This window comes from Tetrao urogallus (genome assembly GCF_951394365.1).
Source record: "Tetrao urogallus genome assembly, chromosome: 3".
Taxonomy (NCBI): domain Eukaryota; kingdom Metazoa; phylum Chordata; class Aves; order Galliformes; family Phasianidae; genus Tetrao; species Tetrao urogallus.
Genome location: NC_136815.1, coordinates 19,060,543 through 19,077,997, shown reverse-complemented (window position 1 = coordinate 19,077,997; position 17,455 = coordinate 19,060,543). Strand labels below are relative to the sequence as shown.

General features: G+C 34.0%; 1 protein-coding gene across 21 annotated transcripts in view; it reads left to right on the top strand.

Moving 5' to 3' along the window:
* The window catches only part of RIMS2 (regulating synaptic membrane exocytosis 2), a gene marked incomplete at both ends in the record, with an annotated part of 434,834 nt that overhangs the window by 290,783 nt on the left and 126,596 nt on the right, over positions 1–17,455 (top strand). For 6 of the 21 annotated variants that reach the window (XM_079533463.1, XM_079533450.1, XM_079533459.1 and 3 more), the window contains one exon: positions 4,263–4,328. The exons of 12 other annotated variants lie outside the window; for them this stretch is intronic. In XM_079533463.1, the coding sequence (XP_079389589.1) occupies positions 4,263–4,328 (66 nt within the window). Of the gene's footprint in view, positions 1–4,262; positions 4,329–4,942; positions 5,051–8,625; positions 8,692–10,930; positions 10,994–14,966; positions 15,042–17,352; positions 17,425–17,455 lie in introns of all 21 variants that reach the window. 3 more of the 21 variants (XM_079533447.1, XM_079533458.1, XM_079533461.1) reach the window with 3 other exon arrangements.

Genomic DNA, 17,455 nt, shown 5'->3' with positions numbered 1-17,455 from the left:
GTGTTGCCCATCTACTTAGTGTACAACTTCAAGTAAACTAAAATACATTAGAAAAAATAGATCATCATAATGGATGAAAACTGAGAGAATGAAAAAGATTCTTGTGTCAACCAAATTTAGTTCATGCAGGCTCTAGTGGTGGGACAGAAAACCTTATTTTGCCTTTTTTCAGAATTACTCACAGGCTTTTCAGTAAGCACAATGTAGGATGTCAGTGTACTCCAGTTGCTCCATTTCTACGTAAATACTTGGGAGTCAACACCCCACTCTAATACAGAAGCCAGAACATTAATTAAATTGTGAGAACTATTGAAAACAATAGCAAATGTCATAATGCCTCTTCTTTACTGTTGAGTGAAATAGCTCAGCACCAAGTTAAACTGTACTTGCACAGTAAGAACAGGAAGGAATACACTGGATTGTACAGTGATGCACTCTGCATACATATATGTGTTTTCAGGAGTGCTTCTAGGACTGTTCTGCTATGTGTAGATTGTTGCTGGAAACTAAAATTAAACAATCTGAATCACTCATGTCTTTTTTGTTATCCTCATGATTTGCTGATTTTTTTAGAAAGTGTGAGGAAATGGACAAGTAGGTGAGTGATAACAGAAAAGTTTATGTCAGCACTTTCTGTTCACTGAAAAAAAAGGGAAAATTATAGTGCTTGTCCATATCTCTGCAACTGTATTGTGAGATTAATGGAAATCTGTTTTCACCTGATGCAGGGGAAAAAGTACGTTTGTGTGTCTTTACGTAGCTGGTCATACTGCAAAAGCTGTGGTGCTTCTTAATCAGACTTATTTCATTGCTTTAATGTAAGTGAAATAAGTTGCTGCAAATTATCCTCTTTGTAGCAAAATGTATAATGTTTCAGAAATTTCTGAGACTGCAGGCTTATATTTTCATTTTGCCATACTATTACTTGACATACTTCTGCTATTGAATGCTGTCATGTAGCAAATGAGGGCTGTGTGATCTAAATGGAGGTAGCAAAATAAAAGTATCTTTGAAGTCTACCATCTTTTAAAAGATCTGCTATGTCTAAAATGTACCCATGTCTCTGTGATCTTCCATTCATTCCCCCCTATATGTACATAGGAGATTGTTATTTTCACAAACAGTTCAAAGACGTGTTTATTTTGCATTCAGTTGTAGAACATTTCTAGATTTGTTTTGCATTGAGACAATGCAAAACTTAATGACAGCAATCAATTGAATCATGTTTTTACTACATTACAATTTACTTAAATCACGATGTTAAGTGGTTTAGGCTGGATAGTAGCTAAAGGGATGTTTTCCATATCTTGGTATTGAACAGGGAGAAATAGTGAAGTCTCAGGCAGCTTTGGTATTTCATTGTTAACATACTCATAAAAAATTATAGAATTTATTTGAAGCTGAGTACATAAAGTATTAATAAAATCAGAAAAAATAGTGGACTGTTGACTGAATGATCAGTGGACAGACAGCATTTAAACCTTTTGTACTGCAAGCCAAAATATATAAACTACAGAACAGTGTGTGTGTTCTGTGTGGCCTCTTAATGTGCGTCCTGTCATATTTTGACCTATGCGATGTCAATGAATCTGACTTCCATACATATGCATTCCATGCAGTTGAAAAACTTATTGAAAATACTGTGGTGTGTCATGTGGTGTCCCAACCATTTTCAGAGAAACAGAGAAAGAGAGAGACATGCTTACATGAGCAATTCCTTTATTATTATTTGTGCAGCTGGGAATACTGCATCATAAAATACTATAAAATACTACAGGCTTTTTAGGCTACATATTCTTGTTGTATGATGTATGACTTGTTTTATAATGTGTAGAACTAATTCAGACTGAGTATTACAGAATCACAGAATTGCAGGGGTTGGGAGGGACCTCTGGAGATCTTCTAGTCCTCTCCAAAAGGAGGTTCCCTACAGTTATTTGTTATGTTGCACTTTTAAGGACATACAGTAAGGAATTATATTTTATCAGTTAGATAACGTATAGCATTTGCTCTAAAGAAAGAACAGGGAAAATTATAAGCAAGTAGCACTGCTGGAGGACCAGGTCAAGTGTAAACTGAATCTTACTTGTAGTCTCCATACAGACAAGATAGACAAGAAGATAGACAACAAGATAGACAAGAGTGGTAAGAAAGCATATATTAAACTTGTTAAAGGTTATTACATATTAGACTATGTATGGTTGCATCTAAATAGCAGCTTACTCTGTTCTAAGTTTTTGAATTGAAAAACCCGAAAAGATTGAACATCACAAACAAAAGTCTCAGAACTTGGTAAGAGCACTAGAGTCCTGTGTTTCTGCAAGTGCTGGGAAAAAACTTGATACTTGATTCAGGCATTTAAGATGACAGAGTGGGGATTTGAAGAGCATTTACTGGTGGTGTTTCATTCAAATACCAGTAGGTGAAGGAAACAATCTGGGGTGTTCCTTGTGAGCTGTAAGGAGAGAGAAATTGTACTTCTCAATAGGAATAATTAAAAATTAATGCTTTGTAACCCTGCCTGAATTTGCAGTTTGGCTTAAAGATTTGTTCTTAACTCTTTGACTATATTGTATTTGTTTGATTTTGGAAGACTATCAAGAAAATTTGTCAACAGTTCTCTGGAAAGAGAAAAGGGAAGTGCAAGTGAAATGTTAGCATTAAACTGCCATCTATGAGCTAGAAGCAATAAATTACTTACTAATATAATATTTGCAAAAGCTTTGCAGTGTTAATTCCAGCATTTCATGTAAATCATTTAAGGGCTTTCATGTGAACATAGCCTGTGAGTGGTTACTGTGGTGAAAACAGACTGCTATGCACGTTTGCCTTGCTTGCACTTACCATAGCTGCTGCGGGGTGGATTCCTGCATTTTTCTTTAATTGTTCTTCCTGTGGGTGTGCATATATTCTAAAGGAAATTTTAAGAACAGGATGAAATTAATTTTTTTACTGCTTCTCAAAAGCATGACTACCAAGTTATGGGCAGACTGGTTCTGGTTTTCAGGGCACTATTAAAAAGTCTCGTCTCTAATTTTCAAATTAATGTGCCATGTTGGGCTCCAGTGGATTGTGTGTGGCTCCTTGTTCTTCTAACAATTTGTCTGCAATCACACTGTAAGCAAGGACTTAAGTTAAAAGCATTTTATAGTGGAGGCTATAAAATTTTGCAATTATTTGGCAAGCAGTGAGCACAAAGATCTGTTGTACTATATATATCATTATCTTAAAATTCTTATAAAGACTATTTACATATAGCTGATTATATATTTTATCCATGCATAAAGGAGAAGATAATATGTGTAGGTAATACAGCTACTTGTAACAATTTGTGTGATTACTACTTGTCTGATTACTAAAACAAATTAAGACATGAGAAATAAATTGGGGGATAAATGTGAGGTTTTCAGGTCTTTTTGTGAAATTTCTTGGCACTTCTAATGTGTACTTTAGTTGTAAGACATCGCTTTAGAAAAAAACAACTTTAACAACTGTAATGGTGCTGTAGAGCAGGAACTCTTGCATTCTAATAATTCTTTGTAAATTGGAGAAACACTGTTTAAAAAATACTGTTTGCATATATTCGTACTAAAAGAGAAATAACATTATTTCTATAATAGAAGAATATTTAGTGCTGCAGTAGAGAGATATATATTTAAATATATATATATATTACTTTTTTGGGAGTATGAGCAAAATGTAGATATTGTGTTTTTATTATTTTGAAATGCATGGATTTCCTTTCTGGCATTTTCTGTTACACTTATTTTACCTCTTCGTAAATTATTTGAATACTAAGGGGGCTTTCATGTAAGTTCATCATACATAAGGTAAATATTAAGGAATCTCACCATCAGAAATAGTAAGCTCTGGAGCTAGCTATGTAGCAGCAAACTGGCAGCATTCCCAATGATGATAGCCTCTCAGACAGACTAGGTAAGCTGCTGCCAAATATATACGTTGGAGTTATCGCTGCCTTTAAGCAAGAGAATGGGTAATATAACTTCGTGAGACTGTTTGCAGAAATACATTTTTTCCCAACCCAAATAATGCAAAAAATCCCAAATTTTAACTATCCACGTGCTCCTGTCTCTTACTTCTCAGAATAAATGTGTGAAACTCTACGTAATTGTATGTACACATATACAATACTTTCGTAGCCCTTGTGTATGCAGGTTTTTGTGTCTTCTGTATTGTGAAGTGCATCATTCCTTCTCCATCTCATTGTCTCATTTGTATTTTTCTTTCTGCCATCTGCTCAGTCATTATGTTACTTTACCTCGTTCCTGGTACACCCAGTCCACAGATCACCATCACAGAGATGCCAGGTATATGTTTTCCACTGTGTGACTCTGTGTGGATAATGCATGTACTTCTGTGTACCTACATTTCCACTTCTGCTTTTGTCAGTCTGTGTGTAATGGTAGAAAACTTAGAAGTACCCACACAATATCAGCTACACTTAATATCTAACATACTATGTAGACAGGTAACTGAGTAATTCTTCTTTACCTTTTTAACATTTTTTTCACTGCCACAAGTCTGTAATTGGTGATATATTAACATGGTGCCATCATCCCAATATCTTTTTAGAAGTCAATAAGGAAAATATTTAAGTCAGCCAACACAAATATCTGCTAATACTGTGAATTTAACATAGAGAATCTAATACATGTATGGGCTGTGTTAAATGTTTCAAGAGAGAAATCTGGGACCTGTCCAGATTACCTGAGAGTAATTTTGATACCTGTCTCATAGTCTTTGCTGCAGGCTAAAATACTTTAATATTTTGGAGTAGCAGTAAGTTTGCTAAATACACCAGATTTCCAGCTGAGTATTCTTCAAGTGTTTCTGTTGATGAACCTCCTTTCTTTCCTGTTGTGTTGTCCTTGTTTCATCTTTGTGTTGCTTTTCATTGTGTTCACCCTTTATGTTTTGGCAGCCAGGATCACACAATATATCCTCTTTTTTGTGAAGATGCAATCAGATTACTTCGCTCCCGTAAGATGTGCCGTACCTATTCTGAGGGTGCTTACTATGATCTTGAGAGGTATAATTGATGTGGAGCATATTTTTACTTCTACCCCGTATATTTTGGCAGTGCTGCGTTTGGTTTCCAAATTAAGAATATGATCTATGTTTTAACTAATAAACACACACTGTGAAGATGTTTTATGCTTCTCTGTGAATATGTACATACTTAAGACTGCCTGCTCGAGACTATGGCAAAATCCTAAGAGTAGCTGAGGAGTTTTATTTATAAAAGTCAATTTCTTACATTAGGTTATATGGTTATTGATTGCAAAGGTCTTTGTATAACCTTTATTTTTGCTGGAATTTTCCAAAGTGCTTACAGTGCTTATTATTCTTTTTGAAATACTGAGGAAATGCTTATCTACCTCAAAGTGCGCAGAAACTGAGTCTTTCTGAAATCTCATACTTTGTTTAAATGGAAAATAGAGTGAAATGTACAAGCTTATGTTGTAGATACTTATATAGTACTTATTCTGTAACTAATGAGTACTTGTGTACATTCATAATCATTGTGTGTGATTAAAGAGCATCACTGTTCCTGTTTTTATCTGAAAAGTAGTGTAGTGAGAAGTTAAACCCATAATGATTTCTGTGAAATAATTATGGTTGAAATACAGTGGCTTATAAGATATGAAATATATCATGCTGTTCTTGCACTACAAATGTTAAAAGTCCCACTGTGATTATTTCAGCAAATACTGCAGAACTGAAAACTGTTTGTGTGTGAATAGAAATAAGGATTTAAATCTGATAAACTGTATGCTACTTTAAAGGAGATGGTGGCTTCAGATCTCAAATAGCCATACCAGCCTTTATAACAAACTCTTCATAACATTTTCCATAGCAAGCTCTAAAGAACTCTTGATATATTAAAATCATCACTTCCATCTGGATAGAAGTTTCACTGCGAATTTTATTATTTTTTGCTCTGGATTCAAAGCATTTATAACCTTTTTTATGATTGGTTTAAAATTCATTTTGGATACAGAAACAGAATCCAAAAGTCTTAGAGCACCTTATCCCTTCTAAACAAATGCTTTTTAAAAATTGTCCAAAGCTATAATATAATAGACATTATAAGCTTTAGAACTCAGGTAAACATATATTTTGAAATGATATTGTTTTACATAAAATATGAAGAAAGTGTGTACTTAATAGTTTGCTTTACATATAAAAACCATGTGAAATAGAGGATTGTTATTTTGTTTTTTGAAAATGTGTGATGAAATCTACTCATGCTTTTTCAATAATTAATTTTAATTACTGTTACTTGCCTTAGTTTTTTACTGGCGTTTGCATTAGTTTATCTGAACTTGTTTCAGATTGATAGCTGTATTAGATATTGCTGATAACTAGAAGCTATTATCAAGTTAGTTTGGGGATCTTGACTTGCAAATCTTCATCTTTGTTTCTACAGAAATTAGTTTGTCCAAAAAAAAAAAAAAAAATAGAGTAAAATCAACAAAATAAAGAGCAAGATGTGTAGTAAAGTGATCATAAAGAGGAAAAAGCCAAGATTTCAGCAGTAAAATGAAATAAATCTTTTCCAGAACCTTGCTTAAGTGAAGGCTCATCAGTGCTAATACCTCCTGGGTCACAAAGGAAAATCTGAGATGAAATTAAATGTCCCCAGCTCCTTGTTAGAGCAGCATCTTGAGATTTCTTCGGCCTAGGAACCCATCCTGGATTGTCTGGTCCTCTTCAATCCAGGCTTCTTGTATTATCTTTTCTCTGGGTACTCCATCATTACTATCATTTTTGCTAGTTTTTCATCCAGTTTGTCTTTTCAAGTTCTGAGAATATTTCTCTAGGTATTAAAGGACCGTTTAAAGCATAATGTTTATCCAATTTCTCATTATCCACTGAAGAAATCTAAGTAACTTTCTCCTCCTTTTGGAAAAATACGAAAAACTGCTGCTTAGTCAACATTTCCTCACCTCTCTTCACACTTTTTGCCCATTTTTTCCAGCTTAATGCTTGTTTCAAGTCAGAGCGCTAGTCCCCTCTTCTTAGCTGCTTCTACTCAGTCAGGGTCATAAGTGATAACAAGCGGCCACACCTTTTCCTGTTTTCTTTCACTTTTTGAAATGTGAAATAACTATTTTCAGTTATCAAAATCTCAAACATTGTTCTCCTGCCAAGCATTCACTGACGGAGTTAAATCACTGTGAGTCCACCAATGTGGATGTCCTGCAGCCAATAGGTCATGCAGATGTATCAATCAAAATCACTTCGCCTCTTCATTGCTTATCTGATAGTCATACACAGCCACTCATGTACTCTTCTGATCTCAAGCAGCTTTTTTCTTTTTATTTTTCCTCGAAGAGGTAGCTACTTGGTTCATTTTCATCTTTGCTCTTACTTGTATTTGTTTCAGTTATTGCCTATCAAATTCAATAGTCTTTAGTAAATTAGTTCTAGGATGGATTTCCATTATCAAGAACTTTGATTTCTGAATTCATTCTTTGACAGTGCTATTCTGACGTTTTTTATGATAGTTCCTTCATTTTGAAGTAGTCTGCCTATTTCCCTCCAAAATGAAATGGAAGGTGGCATTGACAAGATGCTTGTTATAGCAATTGCCTGAGAAAGACAAGAAGCACAGGCACACCGTCAGTGACTTCAGTGCCCTTTGGTCCTTTGACTTTCTCAAGAACGCCCTGTAGCTCTGTATCCCACACCAATTTTCCTTGGCTGTTAATGTGATAGTGTGGTGGCACTAGCTAATATCAGTTAATACCGCTGGAACTACTCAGATTGAACGCATGTGAGCCATAGTGGCTGAGCATATAGAGCTTTATTTGCATTTTTATGTGTAGCCCCAGTTCACGTTTTGCTTTACATGTGCTGGTTTATAATTTGACACTGGCCCATTTTAAACTGGCTGACATACATGTGATCTCAAGAACAGAATGTTCTCAAGATTTTTATCTGAGTTGTTTTTTAAATAAAACTATGCTATTTTCCTACCAATATTAGTAGTTCTTCCCAAAGAAAAATCTGCTGAAAGTATCACAGCATGAAATTTGTTCTCAACTTTTCTCTCTCATAGCTCAGATTAGTCACTGAGAACACCAGGCTCTGTGGTATTTTATTTTTTTTTTCACTTAACCTGTGACATTTGAGTTTGCAAGACAGTTAAAGGTGGCTTCTGCACATCTCGCATGAAATGTGCTGTTCATTTCAGGCAAAATTTCTGATGTATCACTTAAGGAAACAAACTTCTTCCATTTTGTTTTCTGGCTTTCATTTTAACAGTCAGGAATTTTGTAGCATCCATATCCTACTCTTGGTGAAATTTCATTCTTGCTTAAATCCTATTTTCACACTGATATAAATTTTCACTCCTGTGAAATGATCGTGTGTCATTTGTCCTTAATATGATGTTATTGGTATCTGAATATAATTTGAAAGTAGAAGTTTAAAATTACCTGTATATGGAGAAATACATTCAGAAGATATTGCTGAACTTGTAGTAGGTAATCATGTTCTATGTTCATTGCTATACTAAAAGTACAGTATAGGAAAACATCCTAAAATAAGCATCCTTTAAAATGTCTGAAATATCTGTGCTGTTTATTTCATATTCAGGAGGAGTAGGCATGAGAGAAGAGTGCCTAATACATATTACGATGACACAACCTATACTCCTGAAAGGTATTTTTATTTCTGTAATAAAAATAGATAAAGATGAATAATACATTTTTCCTGAAGAATCTAAAATTCTTAATTCACCTAGACTGATGATATTTAAATTTATATGGCAGTATATACAGCATTTTTAAAATATAGACCAGCCAATCTCCAGAGCTTTAAGCGATGCTTCGTCTTTTAGCTCAGCATCATCTTCACTCTGGATTTTTTGTGTGAAGAGTAACTCTAACTTCAGAAAAAAAGAAAAACAAAAGGTTCATTTTAAGATGTAGGAGGAGAACTGAATAGTACAGAGGAGTTTGATAAAACTGAAAGCTTTTCCCCACTTAAAAGCAGCGTATTTCTAATGGCAAACATTTTCAGTCATGGTGAGTTGTTAGAGGAAAATTAAAAAACCCCAATTCATTTCTTTTAATATCTTGAGTGATTTAGAGTGCTCAAGTTTTGACATGTTCATACTCATACTGACTTTAAAAGGATGAAAAGTCTTCAGGATGACTTTGAGTGTTTGCTGTGCTGGAACCAGAAGTACTGTTTTTCTTCCACATGATATATCACAGTGAAGATAATATAACAAAAATCAAAAGTGTAATCTGAAAACTTCTGGAGTACAGCTGGAAATCGCTATTTGGAAACAGCATTTCATGTTTAAAAGGTTCAAAAAGAAAGAAATGCAAAGAGAGAAGCAAGTTGATTTTCCTATCCCTTTGTAGAATTGGATCTGTGCATGTTTTTAAGTCAGTATGTGATCTCTTTATACAGTATAGGAGCGGGTAAAACAAGGCACAAAAATTGGTTTTTATTTCATTACTAAGAATAAAATAAACTGCAGTTTTGAAGCCTTGCTTATGTGTTTATTGTGCCCATAATAACAGCAGTTTTACAGAAAGTTTTTCCTAAAATCCTGGCTGACTGGAGGCATAGGCTGCAGTTTTAATGATACATATGATCAGGGAAAGTGTAAAGATACACCTGTCTTTCTGCAGTTGTGTTCTAACTTAGATTAAACTAAATGTAAATCTAATCTAAATTACACTGACCTAAACAACTTTCATCTTGTCACTGATCTAGCTACGAATGTTTCAAAAAACATAGAATAAGCAAGAGCAGCTAAATGACATTAATATATTCTGCATTCTTGCCTTCCCTCAGCATAAAGACCCTGAGGAGTGAGATCATGTAGTTAATGAGCATATCTCAAAACTTCAGATTCTGAAACCTGAGAAGTTAAGAAAAAATGAGGTTATGCAAGAGATCTTTCATGCATCTGCTATGGTCCCTGGGAACAAATTCACTGAAAACCCTCTGATAACTATATTCAGGCCGTTAAACACTTTGTCCTGCAGAATTTTGCTGCAATTTTTAATAAAGTCAAAGGGAGACTTGTATTCAACTTGGGAACACCATAGTCCCTTGATCTTCTCTGAAAATCCCAGTCTTGCTTCTCACCCACTGTTATATTGAAGATCATTGAGCAGCAGGATAACCACAGTTTGAATGCTATACCCTGAAAATCTGGAACTCCAGATACAGAGTTGAAGCTTCTTAATCAAATATTGGGTGATTTGCATATGTTCTAGCATAGGTGGGTTAAGGTGCCTGAATATATTGTCTCTTGGTATCTGAAGTAAAAGAATCATTTTTGTCCCATTATTTCTTTTCTCTGTTTTTCTACTTTAAGAGAAAATACTTCTACGCATTTTTTGATGTTATTTACAACTTATTTATAAATTGCTGCTGCAAATGATTAGGTTGCCCATGTTCAAGAAGTAGAATAATATAAAATTCAGTTTGTTTTCATTGATCTGAGTGAAGTGAGTTTTCTTCAGATTTTTAAACAACTGTAAAAACCAAACGCCTTATCAAAAATCTCCACAATTTCTTGTTAATTATTTCAAAGACATTGTAGCCATTGAAAAATTAAATACTTTTGTGTAAAAAAGTCTTAGACTTCATGCAGCAGAAATTCATGTGTAACCTGCTAAAGGTGAAATATATTAAGAATTCTATAATGGGAAATATATATATATATATATATATATATATATATATATATATAGTAGTGATTTTTTTTTTTTTTAATTAAAAAAAGATTTTGCTTTCTTCGTACCTAAGAGATGATGTGAAATGTTTGGAAAGCTTCCCATTTTATTGAGAAGTGGACATGCCATATAAATTAGAGTGCTATTAATAATACATGTGTTTCTTTATAACACTTTTTTATTTTAACTGCATTGTAAAGGTGTTACAATGGTGCAAGTTCATGGGCAGATCATATAGTCAATGGTTCAGCTGAAAATTATGGGTAAGTAAAGAGTGTAGTGTTACAGATGTAGCTAAAATGTAGCTAAAGATGTTCTGATCTTTATTATAAGAGTTCTTTTATTATTGTTCCAAATTTATTCCCAATAAGTACATTTTTCATTATCTCTTTCTTTTTTGACTCAGAACCAAGGCACATTTATGTGGTTGCCTTTTTTTCCCCAAGATTAGGCTGTTTTATTCAGTAACAAATAGAAAGAGAACATTAATTATGTTTGAACTATTTTTAAGATATGTTCTCACTGTTAAGGGCTGCTTTAATGAAAACGGGCTTTTTGAGTGATAATACCTGCCTACGTTTGTGCTGCTGGGGCATGTGCCTTTGAGACCTAATACCTTTTAGCTTTAGAAGCAGTCCCAGATCTAACTGTCTAACCTGTCTCCCCATGTGATTGATGCATAACCTGAGTAAAGCTCTATGTACATTAAACCCTTCAGTTCTTCCCAGCTGTACTTGGCTCCTAATCAAAGGAAGGCACATCTTGCTCACAGAAACTTGTGCTTTGATTTTTCCTCCTCTCCCTCATTTTCTTTTTACTCTTAAAACATTTTTCTTCATTTTTACTCATTTCCTTGGTTGAGTGTGCAGACCTTCCTTCTTTCTGCCTTTCTATATCTCAAAAGATATAGTATGCCAGGGATATATTTTAGCTGACTAAAATAAACGTATGGTTTGGATCCAAGTTTCTGATAAATCTGAAAGTTCTTAAGTGAAACTCCCACTGATTTCCTGGGAAGTTTTCCTTAAGAAATCTAATCGGAGCTACAAAACTCAAAATCATCTGTTGTGTAATTACACAAAATAATGATTTATATTGGTATCTCAAAAGCTGCAGTTTTGTGCATATGAATAATAAGATGTAAATTGTGCATGAATATTTAGCTAATCTATGCCTTAGATTATTTTTTGCAGTAAATTTAATATTAGCTCTACTTTTAATTTTGCAGTACTATTTATTCTTTTGTGGCCATACAAGTCAGTGTATATATTTGCAGATAGGTACCTGAAGGAGATAATTGGAAAGCTGTTAGGCTATACTCAGTTGCATAAAATAAGCCATATAAGATGATACTGTACATTGAAAATAGAAGATATACCCAAGGGATTGCTTACACTTTACTGGTATCTCCTCAGATTATTTAAATAAAAGTGTGACTGATGTTTGTCTAATAGATGCTGCTGATACAATAATTCTGTTTAAGGAATGTAGAGAGTGAAGGATAATGTGACTTTCTTGACTTGCAGCTTACAACTTGGGGTAAAAGGCAACACTTTTAGTGCAAATTTCTCTTCTCATTAGATGGATTTACAGTCATCTTTTGGCTATACATTAGTGCAGCCGCAGGGACTTACATGAGAGCATACTTCTTTACTAACGCTTCAAGCCGTAGTTCCCGTTTACTGGCTTTTGAATTTTAAGTTTTTTCAACATACATTTTATTTGAGCTTATGGCAAGGGCTATGGGTAGTTGTTCTTCATGGGAAAGTGCACAAGCAACCTGAAAACAGCAAGGCTTTTGTACTTGCTTGTGATAGCCATGTTAAATAGTATACTTGTCCCAGATTTTGTACAGAGAACGTGCTAACATAGCTAAGTATCAAATTAAAGGTAAGGATTTGAAGGTTGAAAACGGAATTATTTTTTAATGCTCTCTGTCTCAATTTAAATTTATCTACAGAAAGCTGTGGGAAAGGGAATAAAATATAAGAACATTTGTTATGAATTCATATGGTTTACACTACAAATGTACTCTACATATAAGGCATATAGCAGATACTTTAATAAAATATGGACTACTGAAACAGATCAAATTCTGTTCATATCTGTAGATATATGGAACACTGTGGTAACAGCATGTTATTTTGCTCATACATTATTTAAGAGCTTTAATGATAGTGAAGACGTACATAATTGCTTCTCTTGATTTCTCTGATCGAAATTGTGGCTTTATCGAGTGACAAAATGCTTTTTGCCTTCAGCGAGGTCAGAGTCAGGGCCTATTGACAGAAGTTAAGCAGATAGATAAACATGTATCTGTACTGTTAAGCCTTATTTGAGATTCTTATTAAATGTTTGCCAAGTTTTTGGACTTTTAAAATGTTACTGAAAATAAAAAACAAAAAAACAATCAACTCTTTGTGGTGACCTGAGTGTGCCAAGTACAAATAAAGTTAAATTTAAGAGATGAGAACTAAAACCAAGCATCAAGAGCAAGTGCTTCACAGATTTTACATTTAGTCCTGCAAACTACAACAGCGTATTTAGGCACATGCTTGATTTTAAGTATACATTTAATTCACTTCATTAGTCTGTAGTCTAAGTGCTCTGCTGAACTGCCTTTGAACATCCCAGCTTTACTGGAAAACTTTTCTATACATTGTCTTATGGACCACTACTTTTTCTGCCATGACATAGGTGTTCATAGAACCTTTGAGTATTTCTATCCATGTTCATATGTAATTATCACACATTCAAATTGAGTAGCTGAAACATTTTATTCCAGAACAGGGAAAAATGTGTCAGAAGGTTACAAAGCTTACTTAAACTTCAGAATATTTTTAATATAGCTATTAAAATTTAGATTAATATATTGGAGAAAGTTGCATCAATATATTCCATTACAAAATTGATCTAGATGGGCACTGGGAAGGAAGGGAATTTCAGCTCTCTCTGAGAAATTTGAGGTCCAAACTTTTGATTGTTAGCCACATAATCATAAATGTAATTAAATGAATCTTTTTATGGAGATAAGATAGATACATACAGGAGTTACCTGTTTCTGTTGTGTGATTCTTCCATTTGTGTCAAATGAGGGTCTGTGTTAAAGGTACTAACAGCTGGAAATTGTTGTTAAAAGTACTGTAAAAGGCACCTGGAAATATAGAATAAAAAGTATTTTCTGAGTGCTGGAAACAATCATGTAAACCAAATACTTAATGTATTATAAAGCTACTTACATCTTTCTGCATTTTCAATCAGTATTGAAAGAACTGCTCCACACATTGCATAATTCAGACCTAATATAAAAATATGAAAAGATATTAATATGATAAATTTAACAGAATGAACTGAATAAATCAGTAAGACATAAGGCAGCATATACACCACTTGCATTGTTTTATCCACCTCTCTGTAAGGAAATACCAACCGGGAAGGTTCTGATTTTGAGAAATAATGTCTGTTTAAAAATCTATTGATGAGGAAACATATTATAAAGAGTAAATCTATATACATATAGCTCCATGTGCTTTCTTTAAGCATTTGAGTATTTGTGTTATGCTGTTTTGTGTTAGTATGATTAAATATGTCTGTGATAGAATCCCTAAATGACTGCAGTGCTAAATACAGATACCTAAGCAAAATGTAAGCAGCTGTTTCTGTAGCTGTAGCTGTATGCACATAGCAGTGAAGAGCACAGTGTGCCTGGGATTGCAGCAGTTTTCTGCTTCTCTACATAGCTGCATTAACTAATAGAAAAGTAGTTCAGATAATGGTGTGCTGCACTGTAGTCATTCCTGTGATGTCACGTAGATGTACCTGTAGTTGCTGTATACACCACAGTGTGATGTGTGTGTTTGTATGTGCATGTTTGTGTGTATGTATATACATATTTATATAAAAATATAGTTAAATACTACTGCAGCAAAAATACATTGATTTAATTCTTGCTTTTATTTTGCAAGGGTATTTAAAAGCATGACGTTTCTTGCTTTTAATAAGTATAGCATACAATTTTAAATTAAGTTCCTATAAAGGTATGAATGAGTGATTTGGTGAGGCTGTTCAGTCACCAATTAATCTCAATGCTTTGGCAGTGATTTCCTATTTTTCCATTTTCCATCATAGTACTTGTGACTCAAGTTTAAGTTTGCTTGGTTCTGGAAATCTCAGTTGTTTGTAGACATGTTTATTTATGTTATGCTAACAGAGGATCTTGTGTCTGTGACTAAACAGCAAAGTTTCTATAGCTAGTAGAAGAATAACATGTCCAAGGATTGAAATCCAGCAACCATCCACAGACACTGACAGGTATTACCACTGAATATTAGCTAAAGTTTGAAGTTAGGATCATTAGAAAATGTATTGTTGTAATTTTTTTTTGTTCTGTGTTCAGTGTTTCTAGATAAAAAGAAATTATGTTCTAGGATCTGAATTGTAGTGTATAGTACTTCTGCAGCAATTCTATTTTTATTTCTTCAGTTTTTTGTTACAAGAAAAACGTAGTACTTTTTGCATTTTGATTGGCATGATCTCATAGTCTACTTTTTTAGTCTTGAACACAGTAAAGCAATATTAAACGTGGGATTTCAAACAAACTCCTTTCACTTATTTTGAGGAAAAAATCCTCATTTGTGTTATATGATATTACAATGGCTTACTGTGGAAAAATGTTTATTGTTTATATGACTTTCTCTGTACATGAATTTAGATCATTGAATGCACAGATTTGTTGTAAATTCTCCTTTTTATTTGTTAAGAAAAGTAACAAATCTGGAAAATTAAAAATCAGAAATGGTTACTTTCTGCACTGGGATAAAATTATCTATTGAAATTTCTGGATATGAGTGTAGAACAGTGCAGAGAAATCAGTAGTTAACAAAAAATGTTGTAGCACATTTGATTAGATATTTTATTTACTAGAATATACAGCGCTACCTAGATATGATGGGATTCTAATTATAATTTGAATGAGTTTGGAATATAAAATTAAATTTTTAATGCTTGCAGAGCTTTTCTGCTTGTTTAAGATGTAGACATTGCTCTACTCTTTTCTTGGTGTGAGAGTTATGCTCACAAGTCTCACCGATTTTGACAGAGGAATGGCCCACTACCAAGCTTAGATAGGAAAAAGAAGGATGTTATTTTAGGCAATACTATGAAGAGGAAAATCATTATTTGACATTTCATTAACTTTATTTTTTGTAATGACAAGACTGTTGGCAAAGATAAATGGCTGCTGCGTACTTTAAAATATTATGTGACTGTTGAATACCTTGCCTATCATTTTTTCCTCTTTAAAAATCAAATTTAAAAAGTGGTTCGTATTTTATGACTTCCAGTCAGACTAGAAGAAAGTATCATCTAGATAACTTGGGAGCATAAGCACTCAAGAATATAGTCTGAAAAGTCATTAATGTCTTTTTAATTCAAACTCCCCCTCTGTGCCTATGGCCAAATTGTGATGCTAATGTGTAGTTGTATATTGTGTCTGATGGGGAGCTTTGCTGCTAAAGCAGATTATTGGAGTGGGATAGTACATTGGATAGTACAGTATAGTTTCTACTGTGGAAGGGACAAAAAATCCCAAAGCATTAGAACAAAGAATATGCCCATTTCACTCTAGACACTAATGTGTCTTTTTAATTGTGTTCTAGATGAGTATGATTAAAAGCCCCACAGGGATGGTTTCACACAGAAGGCTGTCATTGTGCTTATATACCATTCCATTTCCTACACTGCGGGCGTTCAGACGTTTGCAGCATCTAAACCTGTAACTTGAAGATAATAACTGAACCTGAAGATTCAACTTAGACTTCAGATCCTCTGATCTACAAAAGCAACAGTGGCACCAAAAGTTGATCAAAAAGTAAAAGGCTCACTGCCAAAATCTGTGTTCTCCTTCACTTACTGGAACTCCCAGTTGTTTTTTCCACCTGAAGAAAATACCAGGTGCAGATTGCAGTAAATGGAATATTTAGATTAACTACTGAATATGAAAAATGAGGCTTTTAGATATAGTGGCTCCATGATACTCTTCAGAAGAGTAAGAAAGAAACAGAAAGAACAGAAGCATGCCCACTAAGCCATTAGTACTGGCCTTAATGTTAAAAAAAAAAAAAAAAAAAGTTTTCTTACCTTCTAAATGTGTGGCAGTGAGTTAGATCTCCAACATCCTAAAAGGCACTTCTTATTTAACAGCTAAAGAGAATGAGGCTTTAGGCGTAAGAAATGAAAGAGGCTTAACTTCTAATGAAGTGTTTAAGTGAATCATGATTGCTGCTCACCTGTCGCTCTGTATGTCCTGCTGTTGGGAAGGAGAAATTGGAGATGGAATGATATCTACTTTTGGTAGGAGACCAGGAGAAGAAAGGAATTCTCTGTGGGCTCACTAATCTTACGCGTGTGGACAAATGATAGGGGTGGGTTGTCTGGATCTTGGCTGTTTTCTATACTGCAGTTACGCTGAATGAAGAAATCATTTCACATTCCCATAGTCAAAGCTACTTTTTTAACCACCATGCACCTCTTACAGCACTGAAAACTTAAAAAGTTACCCAAACTAAGCAACATTCAAATCAAAGCTAAGGTTGTGTTTCTTTGTCTGCCCACAATGTAAAAGAAGCGAGACAGTGGATGTTTTTGCTGATGAAGCTTCCCATTCAGAAACAGAACTGATAGAAGAAGAAGTGAGGTAATTTTATTGTGGTTTTGTTCCAGGCTCA